This window comes from Carassius auratus, chromosome 22, assembly GCF_003368295.1.
Source record: "Carassius auratus strain Wakin chromosome 22, ASM336829v1, whole genome shotgun sequence".
Lineage (NCBI taxonomy): Eukaryota > Metazoa > Chordata > Actinopteri > Cypriniformes > Cyprinidae > Carassius > Carassius auratus.
The window spans coordinates 25,837,817-25,852,971 of NC_039264.1; the positions used below are offsets into that span (position 1 = coordinate 25,837,817).

The following is a 15,155-nucleotide window of genomic DNA, read 5'->3' on the forward strand; positions in this document are numbered from 1 at the left end:
CTTTATGAGCAGCTAACCGATTAGTCTTCTCCATTGGGCCCAAAATGGACGACTTAGTGTGCTATAATTATGCAGATTCAGTTTTTTCTGTGTTTTAGCAGAGCAATGTTTCATGTGCCAATTAAAGCAGCTGCCTTGGTTTGTAGAGGACATGTGACTATTCCAGAGGAAGTGATTATTGTTCAAAGTTGTTCATTGAGACTTCTCACTTATTAAACCATTAATTTTTATGCAATGCCTGTTGTTGAGCTCATTATTTGATACTTTAATAAGTATAAACAAATAATAATAATAATAATAATAATAATAATAATAATACTATAATTTAATAATTATTTCATATTATAACTAAATGATCATGAATCATTAAAAAAATGCATTTGAATTATATTGCAACTTTATTAAAAACTATAATAATTATTATAGTAATTATTATTACAAACTATATATATATATATATATATATATATATATATATATATATATATATATATATATATATATATATATATACTATATATATATATATATATATACTATATATATATATATATATACTATATATATATATATATATATATATATATATATATATATATATATATATATATATATATATATATATATATATATATATATATATATATATATATATATATATATATATATATACTATATATATATATATATATATAAACAGTATTTAATTAATTGTATAATTAAATATGATAAACATAGAGTTTTGGATCTTATATAATGGAATAATTCTAAATAGAGTAGAATAAATATTGACTATGAACTATTTTAAAATATATTTTAAAATATATACATATTAAACTTCATATATATATAGTTCTTTTTTCAAATGTATTTACTATATATATTACTATATACTTTATTTTGAAACTATATAACAATTATATTAAAAACAATAACATTTATGCTGTCATGCTGTTTACAACTGTTTAAATGTCTATTTGATATTCAAATTTATTTTTATATTTGAATTATATTTTAGCCCCAAAATACTTTTATGGTTTCTATTCTATATGCAAATGTATAATTTGCCAAAATTATTCCCAAACATTTACAGCAAAACTTCTCACTTGACTCCTTATGAAAATCGTATTGAGAAACTACTCAGAAGTTTTCCAGTACATTTGGGGGAGGACTACAGATTAATATCTAGTGAAGGTCACAGATGGGAGGACTGTGGTCTAATAATAAAGAACAATGTTTGAGTGGAGAAAACATTCGCTTGTGTTCTGTATTTGACTTTATGTTATACAGCTGATGTGCTCAAGATTGTTTAGTGTTGACTTTAAACTTTAAAGCCCTCATTTCTTGAACAAAAATACTCCCTCTGTGTGTTCTTTATGTCAGTGTCGTTGACTTGTTTAGCATTTTGAAGGACGTCCTCTCATTATTGCTGGTAATGTTTCTCTGTGCGGCTTTAATGGCAGTCAAGTACATTAGATGACATCGCAGTAACAAATTGTCTTGTAAATCAATTTTTTCTTTATATCGATCCGTATAGGATTATAAATTAAAACAAAAATTCGTTTTCATTTTCAAATAGTCCATTTCTGTCCAGCACTGAATCTCAGTTACTGTCTTCTAAGGGACCAACTAACCCACTGGCTTTCATTACTGGGGAAGTGTAGTGCATTGCAAGAAGGAAGTAAGATGAAGTTTGACATAATTTTGTCGTCTGGGACTTTGCAGAAAGTTTTCCACCGCAGTAGTGTTCTTCAAAACATACTGATACTTTTTAGTCATGGAAATATATGTTTAAAGGGTTAGTTCACCCAAAAATGTAGCTTGTATTTTAGTTAGGAAAAATATTCATATTTCAAACGTAGTAAACAATTTTTTTTCTCACTTCCAAAAACATGCATTCACTACCGAAGTCCTTTATTCAACCCCCTGGAGCCGTGTGAGGCACATTTTATTATGAACGTGCGTGCTTTATATGAAGACTTGTGGAGTGTTCAACTGTAACACACTGACTGCAATGAAAGAGCTTGGAATAGCCAGGGCAATTGGATTTGTCTGAAAGAAGAGAGTCATAATAATAATAATAATAATAATAATAATAATAGCTGTCCTCCAGTAAGGATTTTTCTGGTCGACTAATAGTCGTTCATTTGAAGCATTATTCGACTAATCTCACATTTATTAATAAACTGTTTAAGTCATTATAAATTAGCCTTTAATTGCTTATAGCCATAAGCACTCAAGCATATGCATAAATCTTGCCACAGCGCACCCCAGAAGTAATGTGTCAGTGAAAAACAGTAAGGAGACTGCATTAACATTTAATAATTTGATCAATTAGTGCTTTCTTTGTACTCTGTTTAAAAGATGCACTCAGTGACACTGACTCGTCATCTCCGCAGCAGTGACGCACCTTCATACGGATAACACAATCTTAGAATATTTGTTTTCCATTTGAATCGGTTCATTATAAAAGTGGACATTTCTCTCTCTCTCTCTCTCTCTATATATATATCTATATCTATCTATATATATATATATATATATATATATATATATATATATATATATATATATATATATATATATATATATATATATATATATATATATATATATATATATATTAATGTCTATAAGGCAAATATATATACACAGAGTTTCATGCTCAAGTTCACAGACCAAGACGGCAGAAAGCGCATCCTTTTTCATTATTTCATAAATGCATGATTTGTTGATATTGTTAGTGCACATAAACAAACATAGAGTCGTTACAGATTTGAAAGATGTATTACTCTTATCTGTATGATCAAAAATGCCAGAGTAGCCTATTTTAAGAGCAAGTGACGCACCGGTGCCTCCATCTGTCCTGCAGTGAGCGATGCTGTTCAGTCTTTACACTCCACATAGACACATAGTGCAAGTGGTGGAACAGTACACAGATGTCACAGTTCGGTATGTGTCTCGGTACGGGGGTCACAGTTCGATATGATTGCACTCTCAACACGAATTATTGTATTGTTACATATATAATCTTCAGTACATATAGGCCTGTACATACAAGGAATACATTCTTGAAATATATTTGATTTAGTTTACAGATAAACAAGGGGGGGGGGTGACACGAGTTTGTTTATTTTTGTGACAGGCTTCATTTGTTCACAGAAAAGAAACTCACATGGCAGAAAGCAACATTCTATTTGTTTTCTTTATTTTACAAAAGCACAATGTTTTGGGGTGTAGAGCTGTAATCGTGCCTTAAAAGTTAGGCCCGACAGGACCCGAGCCCAACAGGTTTCGGCCCGAACCCGCCAAGCACATTTTGAATGACAGCTTTTTAAAAGCCCAAACTCGTTTACAGCCCGACATTATACAAATGTGCACACGCACACAGCTCTTTCTCCTTGTGTCAAGAATGAGTAATTTATACATGTTTTAACATAATTTATTCATAACTAACGTAGACTATAGACCACTTGGAAGTTGGAATAAAGAAATAAAGTAAGTCCTCTGTAACATCGTAACATCTCAGCACTCTAAATAGGTTCATTTAGCCTATAAATAGACCAACGTACCAATAAAAACGAGTCTTTTTTTTTACAAATTAAATTAAGATACATTTTAAATTAAGATGGGTATTTGGTAATAACGAAATTAAAATATAGGCTCCGGGGCTAGGCCAGTGGAGTGATTGAGAAATGGGCTACACCTGCTCAATCCTCCGGTCTCGAGTCCCACGGAGGAGATGGAAGGATATAAAACTGGAGCGATGACAGTGAAGTACGAGAGAGGACCAGTCCTGGGTTTTAGTTTGTGTTTTGATTTTGTTTGTGCGCGGCAGTCGGCCGTGAGGGGCTGCTGCGCTGTTTTGTGTTTATTTTGAGCATTTAAGTTTGAATTGATTGTCTGCCGGTTCCCGCCTCCTTCTTCCCGAAGATTAGTATTAGTATAGAAGATAAGAAGTGTGTACATCGTTACAGTAAATAAATAAGACAATACGTGTTTAAAGTTGATTCTGATATAAGGAAACAGTTGAGCATGCACACACACACACACACAAAACACATCAGTTCCAGCATTGCTAACTTGACAGCACAGTTGGTACTTTATCAAAATAAAAATAATAAATAATAAATAATAAAATAAGAATTTGCATAATAAATAATAGCTTAGCATTTAGATACGTTACATTGCAAATATGGAAATATTATGGAATATTTGGATTTGTGCCAAATGAGAGGGACCGTGATGGTTCGGTACGAATACATGTATCTTTCCACCATACATACTTTTAGATTGAGCTGCCATGTAAAGTTGCTAATACTTACATCTTTCAGGTAATAAGCCATATTTGAGGTTGAGTGTTTGGATGTCATGCCTGATGTTCTGTATTACCATAGACTAGCAGTTAATGAACTGTGTGACTTCACGAGTGTATTTTTAATTTTATTTTTTAATGCGACTAATAACATTTTGGTCGACTAACGATTAATTGACGATTGGGGGCAGCCCTAAATAACAATAATAATAATAATAATAATTGGCTAAATAGCTGACAAATTTGTGATCGATATAATGCTCTTAAAGTCTAAAAAAGCACTCTCTCTCTGAGTGCTGGAATTGTGTTTGGATTTGAACCATATTGTTGCTCTGGAGGATGTATCGGATTTCCCTAGATACACAACTCACTCCTGCACTTTACAGCATTGAGAGAATATAATGGAATATTCACATTAACCCAGCATAATACTGTATTGATTTTTAACCATGAGGACGTTCCCTAAGTGTTGGTCTGAATGTCCATCAGCGGAGTGGAGCTTCATCTTCCAAAAATCAATAAGTTGCTTACATCTCTTTGGAAACGGGGCATTTCCTAAAGAGATATTAAGATGAAACGCATCCACTAGTGGCTGTATAATATACAAAGAGGGCATCGATATGAAATATATTGTCAGGGTGACTAAGATGAAAAGGGATCCAAAGTTGTGATGGAAATGGACATCGTAAAATGGATAAACTGAGTGCAGTGGACTGGATTACATCGCTAGTTTTTTTTTAGCTTCATTTTGTTTTGTTCATCAAATTATTCACTCAGTTAAAAAAAAAAACAACAACAACTGAATATTATTATTAATATTAAATATTTGAATTATTAATATTTTAACACGGATTTTACATTTTTTGTAAGTTTGAGTAAATATACATGGAATTAAATGTATTTATCTTATACTAAAATACAAATGTAATGTAATATCAGTCTTTTTCAGTCACTTCTCTTTAATTACAGAGGTAGTTTGTGTCATTTTATTGTAGTTTTAAGAAGAGAATATTTTGAATATTTGAATATTTAAGAATATTTGAAATATTTGTTATATTTTAAACAATTATTAAAATATTCCAACTTATTATTATTATTATTATTATTATTATTATTATTATTATTATTTATGTTTTTCAATAACTTCTATCTTATTTCTGGAATTGACATCAAACTAATACAAAATATGTATTATGTACTTTTTTTAACTTGTGTCAGCAGGTAGTATTAAGTGTTATACTGCAGTACTTTGTTATGAGGAGCGATATTATTATAATTTTTCTTCTTCTTCTTCATTGTGTTCTCAACACATATCCTCATTCTCTCACTGGTTGCTCTGGTTTGAATGGCTGAGCACTGATTCTGTGTTTTGCCGAGTCATGACCACATATCCGCATTATTGTTGTTTCTGAAGAACGGTTGGATTGAGCTCTCATGAAACATTCAGTGTGCCGCCACGCTCTGACGCATTGAACACCGCTCTTAATTTGTTGGTTGTGGCCTCTTACATCACTGCATGATCCAATTTATTTATTTTGAATTATTTACCATGATCAGCCTCATGTTGGCAGCACGTCGGCAAAAGTTAATTAGCCAAGAACGCTGCCCGTAGCTCTTTGAAAGCATGCAGACTGACAAAAATACATTCAAACAATGGATTCATTCATTATACCTGCTGCGTTTGTTTGCTTGTCTTTAAAATTCTATGTCATTTAGAAAATATTTTGATATTTGTCAGTTTTTTTACTTGATTTACATAAGAAATGATGATTGATTATTCCTTTAAACATATAAAATTGAGTGTAAAAACATATTCATATTCTCTGTTAAGTTTTAATGAGCGAAAAATTCTGTCTTCATCCAACTTGAAGGTGATTCAAGCCCTAAAGCTATTTGAGGAAAAATCTTAATATTCCAGCCTTGTTCTTTCTAAATTAGAATTCTCTTAATGTCATTTTAAGTCGGGGAATTAGGACTCAAACACAGCATTGTGATTGTCAATTAATCATGCATTATGTTCTCATCATCTCTCATGATAGTTGGATTAGTCGTCGCCAGCATTCAGATGAGGGGAAATTGCATTTCTGATTTCCTGTACTCAAATCAGCTCGGATTAGCATGTTAATTATTTCAGAGCAGGGACACGTGATTTTCACCATTGTGCCTTTGATTCAGTCTTGTGGGATTCTGTGAAGAAGAAAAAAAGTGTTAAATGTAAGGTTAAAAAACCTGACAGGTGTAGCTGCTGGAAGAATTGAACATGTATTGGTAAAATAATAATATGCCAACCAACTAAACTACAAAAATATGCTTTGTACCCTAAAGTGAAATAAACTGAAAAGTCACTATCATGGGATTTTAAATATTTATTCATTTATTCATTTATTCATTTATTTATTTATTTATTTATTTATTTATTTATTTTATTTATTTTTATTATTATTATTTTTTTATGAAATAATTAGTTTTACAAATGTTTAGTTTGATTTTATTTATTTTGTGTTATTTAATTTGTGCCATGTTTAGTTTGACTTTGTTGTGCCCGTGTGTTTGCTGGAACTGTTAAAAATTAGTAAACAGTGGTAAATTAGCACATTTTATTAGTGAAATAGTAATATACCAAACTACAAAACAAACTACAAAATTATGACTTGTATCTTAAATTAAACAGAAAAAGTCACCATCACAGTTTTTTTCTATGCAACAATTTAATAAGCAAATTTATGATGTTTCATTGTTTCATTGTTTTGCTTTTTTGTTTATTTTCATTGTGCCATGTTTAGTGTTAATATTATTTTAGTGTACTTTAGTTTTTGTTTTGTGTTTCAAAGTGTTGCACATTTTTGTTTAGTTTCATTGTGTCATTTTTACTTTTGTAAAAAAAATAAATAAATAAATAAACATGAGTAAACATTTGTTGGTAAAATATGCCAATTTACAAAACAATAAATAAACAATAAACTACAAAAACTGCAAAAATATGCTTTGTACCAATTCCTTGTTTTCTGTTAAAAGTTTTAATAAATGTTTTGAAGTCTGAATATTGTGTTAATAGTGCAGTTTTTAAAGCAAAACATGTTATAGATTAGTTTATCTAAGAGCTCAGGATTTGTTTTGCACTGCTATTGTACTGCGGGAATTCAGATGAATGTTTTGTTTGTTTGTGTATGCAGATGAAAAGACTTGTGGGCCGCATGAATTTCGCTGCAAGGACAACAACTGCATACCGGACCACTGGAGGTGTGACGGGCAGAGCGACTGTAGCGACAATTCAGACGAGGAGAACTGCAGTACGTGATTCTGCTTTTAATCTCTTATTTAACTTGTACAAAGTTATGCAGTGAATAGTTTAACAAACACCTCCTCTGTAGATGAGGATGTCTGTGACAGCAACTCTCCTTTGATGAATTAAAATCCAAATGTGTTTTTTGTAGTGTATTTTTTTTTTTTTTTTTTTTTTTGCTGTAGTTTGGCGTGCTTTATCACTGTGATGTGTATTGTTTTGTTTAGTTTCTTTGTTTTATGTTGGTTAGTTTGGTTTAGTTTCATTGTGCCTTGTTTAGATTTTAGTTTTGTTTTAGTATTAGTGTGCCATGTCTAGTTTAGTCATTGTTCTACATTATGCATTATTAGTTTAGTTTAGTTGTGCTTTTGTTGTTATTTAGTTTGACTGTGCTTTATTATTTAGTTTAGTTTGTTTGGTGTCGTTTGGTTAAGTCTTATTGTGCTGTGTTCTTTAGTTACTTTTGTGTCATTTAATTTAGTTTTATTGTGCTGTTATTTAGTTTAATTGGATATGTTATTAAGTTAAGTTAATTTTTTTAAATTTAGTTTTGTTTAGTTTTTTTATTATTATTTTTATTTTTAAGTTTTATTGTGCTATTATTTAGTTGAGTTTTGTTGTGGTTCGTTTTTCTGTTTTGTTTTGTATGGCTGCATTGCTTAATTTCATTGTGCTGTCTTGTGTTTAGTTTAGTTTGGCTTAGTTTTGTTTAGTTCAGTTGTGCTGTATTTTATTTATTTTTTTATTGGGCTGTTATTTAGGTTATGTTTCATTTGTTTGGTTTAGTTTCACTGTGCTGTGTTGTTTAGTTACATTTGTTTAATTTTGATTAGTATTATTGTGTTGTTTTTAAGTTTGGTTTCATTGTGCTTAATTGTCTTGTTTTGTTTAGTTTCATTGTGCTGCTTTGATTCATTCCATTGAATGTTTTCTGTTGTTTAGTTTAGTTAGTTTGGTTTTGTTCAGTTGTGCTTCATTGTTAAGTTATATTTGTGCCGTTATTTATTTTAGTTCAGTTTATTTGTTCTGTTTAATTTGTTTGGTTTTGTTGTATCTCATCACCCATAATTGTTTAGTTTCATTGGACTTGCATTGTTTTTTTAGTTAGTTTGATTTAGGTTAGTTTCATTACCCGGAATTGTTTAGTTTTATTGTGCTTTGTTGTTTTGTTTAGTTCAACTATGCTTTTTGTGTAGTTTTATGCTAGTTTTTAGTTTCATTGTGCATTTTGTTGTTTAGTTTCATTGTGTCGTTTTGTTATCTAGTTTACATCACTTCGTTGTATTAGTATTTTTTTTTTTTTTTATTGTGTTCCATTTTGTTATTGAGTTTATGCCACGTTTTGTTGTTTAGTTTCCTTGCCTTTAGATTCATTGGGCTGTATTTTGTGTTTAGTTACTTTGTTCTTTGCTTTGTTGTTTTGTTTGGTTTCATTGTGCCGTGTTTCATTATTTAGTTTAGTTTCAGTTTTCTGTGACGTTTTGTTTAGTTTCAATGTGCTCTGTGTTGTTTGCTGCTGTAATCATGCTCTAATCTTCTTGTCTCTATTGACAATGCTTTGACATTTAAGTATAGTCAGCTTTCATATGTTCCTCTTATCACACTTTGCTCTTAACACTACTAGACATACAGGCACAGCAGGGTTTCTAAAAAAAGAACAAAAATTGTTTGATATCACAATCCACAGTGTGGCACATAGATGTTGGATCCTCAGAGAGGGATTTACAAGCTAACGCTCATGCGTCAGTGTGTGACACTGAGCCGTCTTTTTCTTCTGAAGAGCACATGGGTCTCAAACAGTGTCCAAAAGTACTTCAACACTCCGTGTGTGACTGTTGTCTCAAATCTCCATATTTATTCCCTGTTTCTCCCCTGATGTCTGAGTCATTATACAGAACAAGTTCTCCACTACTCAGAGAGCTCCTAAAGCCCAGTGGATCTCATCACACTTCAGCTCTGTCTTCAGCCTCCAGCTTCACACTTTCAAACGAGAGTGAAACACACTGTGAGAATGAGATTGTGTGTTGATTGCTCTGGAAATGTATGTGTCTCCCAAGCAGTGATTATATAAATTTCCCTGAGATGCAGACATGTATTTTTCCTGTCTTCTCGGGATGTTGCTAACTACTGTCCACTGGAGTGCAGATGTATGTTTTTTGTCGGCCGTCTGACGTTGATTGACAGATAGCGGAGAAGGTGTCCCACTGAATGGCAGAATCGATCTCTCACGCTGATCTGCAATTTGGTTTTAATGGCAGCGGCCTGTTGCTCCCGGCAGCGGCTCCCGTGATAAACGGCCATGCGTGTTGCTTTGTTTTCCTCTGTGCCGTGGCGTGAGCTCGGACCATTTATTTACTAGATTACAGAGCCACTGCCATCATTTATTCAAAATGTGATCACGATGTAAGTCAGACTTGTGCTTGCAGCAGAAAGCAGAGCACGATGGCATAATTTCCACCTCAATGATACTTCGTTCCTTTTTTTTCACTTCCCGTTCCCTGTTGTTTCCCCTTTTATTTCCTGTCTGTTTTTACATCTTTTACTTAGTTTTTCCTTTAGTTTTGTTTTACTTCTATCCATTTCCTTTTCCTCCTTCCCTTCCCATTTGTCTTCCTAGTGTTCATCCTTTCCCTTTCCCCTCTGGTTTTCCTTTACTTCCTTTTCCTTTACTTTTCATTTCCTTAGTTTTTACCTTCCCTTTGTTTTGTTATACTTTTAAATTTAGTCTTTTTTCTTTTCTTTCTGATTCCTCTTTCCATTAACTTTGCCCTTCCTCTCATTCATTATCTTTCCATTTCTCTTTTACAGTACTTCCTTTTACATAATGTTTCCTTTCCTTTGTTTTTCCTTTTAACTTACTTTGATTTTCGTTCCTTTTCATTCCATTTCCCCTTCACTTTCCCCTCTTGTTTTCCTTCACTTCCTTTTACTTTACTTTTCATTCCCTTTGTTGTTAATTTTCTTCCTTTTCCCTTCTTTCCTATTCCTCTTTCCCTTCCCTTTCCTCTTACTCCCATTCATAATTTTCCCGTTCTTTAACCTGTTGTCCTTTACATCTTTTTCCTTTGATTTTCCTTTCACCTTACTACTTGCCTTTTTTCCTTCCATTTCCTATTTCCCCTCACTTCCCCTCTTCTTTTCCTTCACATTCTTTTACTTTACTTTTCATTTCCTTTCGTTTGCTTTGTTTTACTTTTAATTTTCTTCCTTTCCCTTCCCTTTTCTCTTATTTCCATTCACTATTTTCCTGTTTCCATCTTCCTAGTGTTAATTCTGTTCCCCTTCCATTTTCCTTTTTTCTTACTTTCCTTTAAATTTACGTGTATTTTCCTTTGTTTTTGCTTTTCATTTTATTCCTTTTTTCTTCTCTGTCCTTTACCTCTCCCTCTTTCCCATTTTTCTTTTCCTCATCCTGCCATTTACCATTTTCCCATTCCATCCCCCTCAGTTTATACATTATTTCCTTTTACTTTATATTTTCCTGTAGTTTTTGTGTACATTCCTTTTACCTGTATGTTTCCTTTTCCTCTCATTCAGTTGTTTCCTGTTGTTCTCTTTCTTTCTTTCTTTCTTTCTTTCTTTCTTTCTTTCTTTCTTTCTTTCTTTCTTTCTTTCTTTCTTTCTTTCTTTCTTTCTTTCTTTCCTCTCTTTCTTTTCCACATCCTTTCCTTTTAACTAGCGCTTGAACCTGCTAGTTGTCTGAAACTTGTGATGGTACACAAGTTACTCAAAACAAATCAGTGCCACTTTAAAGCAGCTGTTGGCTCAGCATTATTTACTGAAGATCAACTTTGTTTTGAAGGTTTCCCAGCTGTCACGTCAGACTTGTAGATTTCATAAGCTGCGATTTTATGTGCAGTCAGTCTCCCTACCTCTTTTTTCCCCTCTCATTCCCCATCTCTTTAAATTAAAAATAAGCCCACAGAACCCTCACAGATCTACATTCTGCATCACAACAGACACTAATACAAACATGTTATGTAGTCAAAATCAGCATGCTGCATGTCCCATGAGCCCGTTTTTAACAATCTTAATGAACACAGGCTACTGAAGAGTGTTTGTTAGACACAAGTTTACATATTCATGTACAAAAGGTTCTATTTTTGCATGATTTTGCTCTTATAAGAGAGAACCTATGAGTCATATATGGTCATCCATTTATCTAGAGATGAGTTCCCGCTCTGAAGCGTGTGTCTGTCCTGCCGTAATTTCCTGGTGTATTTGCTCACTTGCTGGGTGGGAGTGAATCCAGACAGAGGTTCGATTTCTTTTCCTCTGTTGGATTCACCTTGGTAGCCTCACACAGAAACATCACTGGGAAGATATAAAAGCTCTTATTGGGTCGTGAAGACGTGATGTCAGGGCAGATAATCTGCAGAGAGCTGGAGCCGGTTGTAGAGAGACTGATAATAGAGTTAGAGGAGTGACACAGCAGCGCTCGCTTATTGTGATCAAGGAGATCTGTGCTCCATCTGTTCTTTGTTTTTCTTTCTTTCTTTCTTTCTTTCTTTCTTTTGCATTCCAATTTACTCAAATAGCAAAATTAAAACTCGACAATTGTGTTTTCACTACTATCAAAGAAAAAAAAAATAGAGACAGACAGACAAAAGTCAAAAGAGAGAATGATGTAAAATGTACTGTTACACCTAGATGTTGTCAGAAACACCTGTTCCTTTTTCCGTATGTTTGTTTGTTTGTTCATTTCCTACTACTTTTGATCTTTCCTTTGTTCAGTCTTTCATTTGTTTTCTCATATACTTCAATTTTATTTTTCCTCATTCACTTTCGCTTTTAATTGGTTTGCCTAATTGTTTGTTGTGTATGTTTTAGTTAATTGTGAATCATTCTTTCTGTCTTTTATGTTTTTCTGTTTTTCACACGTTATTTGTTTTTCTTTTCTTTATTTATTAGTTTTTTTTTCTTTGTTTTTTTTATCTGTCTGTGTCTCTTTTTTATCTTTTGTTTATTTATTCTCTCATTTTGTCTGTCTTGTGGTTTTTCTTTTGAGTCCTCCCTTTCTTTCTTTCTTTTGCATGTTTTTTTTTCTCTGTAGTTCATTTGCTCATTCCGTCATTCCATCTGTTTTGCTTATTTGTTTGCTCTGTATGTCTGATTTTCTTTAGTTATGTCATACACAATTGTTATTAGTTTTGTTTGTTTGCATGTATTCACTTTTTATTTCTGTTGTTCGTTTACCAATTCTGTCTTTTTAATCTTTTTCTTATTTACTTGCACTCATTTTCAAATTTTCTCCATATCATTTCTTAGGCTTCCTGGCAGATCATACCCAAGAAAGTCTGGATATGTCTTTCTGTTCATAACAATAATAATAAAAAAAACATTCAGCCATTTGTTTGTTTTTGTTTTATTGCTGCCAAAAGCTTATTTTGCTTTCACAGTCCTCGCTTCCAATAGTAAAAGAAGGCCAAATTCAGAAACCATCCATGTCTTTTTCTCTTCTCCTTTCAGAGCCAGTAACATGCAACTCCAAAAATTTCATCTGTGCCAACGGAGAGTGCATCTCCTCACGCTTCCGCTGCGATGGTGACTTCGACTGCACCGATAACTCTGACGAGGTTTCAAGCACCACATTCATCAGTTGCTAAACATCATTCATCTGGTTCCTGTCTGAGTGCTGATATCCTGTGCGTGTGTTTTCAGAGAGGCTGTGAGAGCCACTGCTCCGAGGATCAGTTCCAGTGCCTGAATCATCTCTGTATCTCAGTCAAATGGCTCTGTGATGGACAGGAAGACTGCAAAACCGGGGAAGATGAGGCCAATTGCAGCCCTGCCAACACTGTCATGACAGGTTAGCCGCTTTCACACGCTCTTTAAATAATGCAAACGGATCCAGAACCGATCAAAGCTGCTCCCAGACAGCAAGCTTGGCACTCCTATAATCACATATCACAGAGCGGACACCTTTTATCCAAAGGGAATCATAGGCCTATGACTACACAATGGTGACTGGAGATCTCTGCACAACCTCAGACCCTGCAACGCTGCCTTCATTTATAACTGCTGAGCTACTTCCACTGAAAACTTACAGCAAAATAACCCCACATTTGTCATCTTCTGTTCTAATACTTGTGGAGGGCACTGTATGTATGTATATATATATATACACACACACACACACACAATTGTATTTAATTTTATTTAATAATTACACAATGCTATTTTTCATTAAAATCATTAGTTTTGATCATTAAAATTACCATCATGAATCAAAATGAAATTCATTTGAATAATTATTTAAACTGTATTTAAATGGTAACAGTGTATTGTATTTTTCATTGAATCGAGTATTATAAATATTATCAAATCAATATATGAAATATTATTTAACTCTATATAAATGTTAATAATAATAATATTTCTTATTAAAATGACTTATTAAATCATTAAATACACATTTTTAACTTAATCTGTTTGTGTGTGTGCGTGTACAGGTGTGTATACGTGTGTAACCCATATATATATATATATATATATATAAACTTTTATCTAAAGCTAAAGAACCTAAGAACACCCAAGAACTCAGAATAATGCATGTTCTGAACCTCAGCTTCATCTGTTATTTTAACCCCAAGAGTCTTGAAGTATATCTCCCTTTTTTTTTTTTTTTTTTTTTTTTTTTTTTTTTCTTAGTTGAGGTCTCCCTATCATCTTTTCTGGCCCTCGTCTTGAATATTTCAGCGTTGTGTGCTATGCACAGGGTACATGAGTCCATCCACAGTGAATTATTCTGATCGTAAGACCACTGGAGATGCATTCAGAAAGCTCCCTTTCAGATACTTTTTTTTTTTTTCTTCCCTGTGACTCAAGGCAAGCCAGGGGAATTTTACCCCATGATTAATATTAATAGGACTGAAAACACTTCAAAAAGTGCAGCCAGAAATCACTCTCAACCTCTCGCTGACCGAAACTGCAGCTCTGTTTATTTCAGACCTCGGCACGTGTGCGAGGCGGATGCTTTCAAGGAACAGATTGTCCCAGGACATGTAGATGGATGTGTCTTTTTATAGGATTCTTTGATGGAAGATTTCTTGTCTCGAAATTATTTTGTGAATTCCTTGTGTCTGCGCAGCTCGGCCGACATCATGTGCTCAGAACGAGTATGTTTGTGTTGGAGGAGGCTGCGTGTCGGCCGGTCAGCGTTGTGACGGACAAAATGACTGTTCAGATGGATCTGATGAGGTCAGTTGGGTACATACACACAAGAAAGGCATGTTTTGATTACAATCAAGTGTTTTTCTCAAATATTTCTAAACTTTCCAACTACTTCTTAAAGGGATAGCGCACTCAAAAATGAAAGTTGTTATAATTTACTTGCCCTTTTGATTTTCAAAACTTGTATGGCTTTGTTCTTCCTGCAGCACATTAAAAAGTCAATGGGATCAAAAACTTTCAAGCTTCAAAAAGGACTTGTTTTAATCTAGTTGTTGTCAAAAATCTGTAAAAATTATTTTTCTAATTATTTGTACAAGATTATTTTGACATCTATGTACAGCAACATTGATATATATTCAGAACATATTTACAATTTAAATTTTG

At 33.0% G+C, this 15,155-nt stretch overlaps 1 protein-coding gene across 1 annotated transcript in view; it reads left to right on the top strand.

Moving 5' to 3' along the window:
- Positions 1–15,155, top strand: part of LOC113040170 (low-density lipoprotein receptor-related protein 1B-like) — a 246,167-nt gene that overhangs the window by 196,733 nt on the left and 34,279 nt on the right. Inside the window, exons 67-70 of the mRNA XM_026198463.1 lie at positions 7,489–7,605; positions 13,068–13,174; positions 13,260–13,407; positions 14,689–14,798. Coding sequence (XP_026054248.1) covers positions 7,489–7,605; positions 13,068–13,174; positions 13,260–13,407; positions 14,689–14,798 — 482 coding nt within the window. The remainder of the gene's footprint in view (positions 1–7,488; positions 7,606–13,067; positions 13,175–13,259; positions 13,408–14,688; positions 14,799–15,155) is intronic.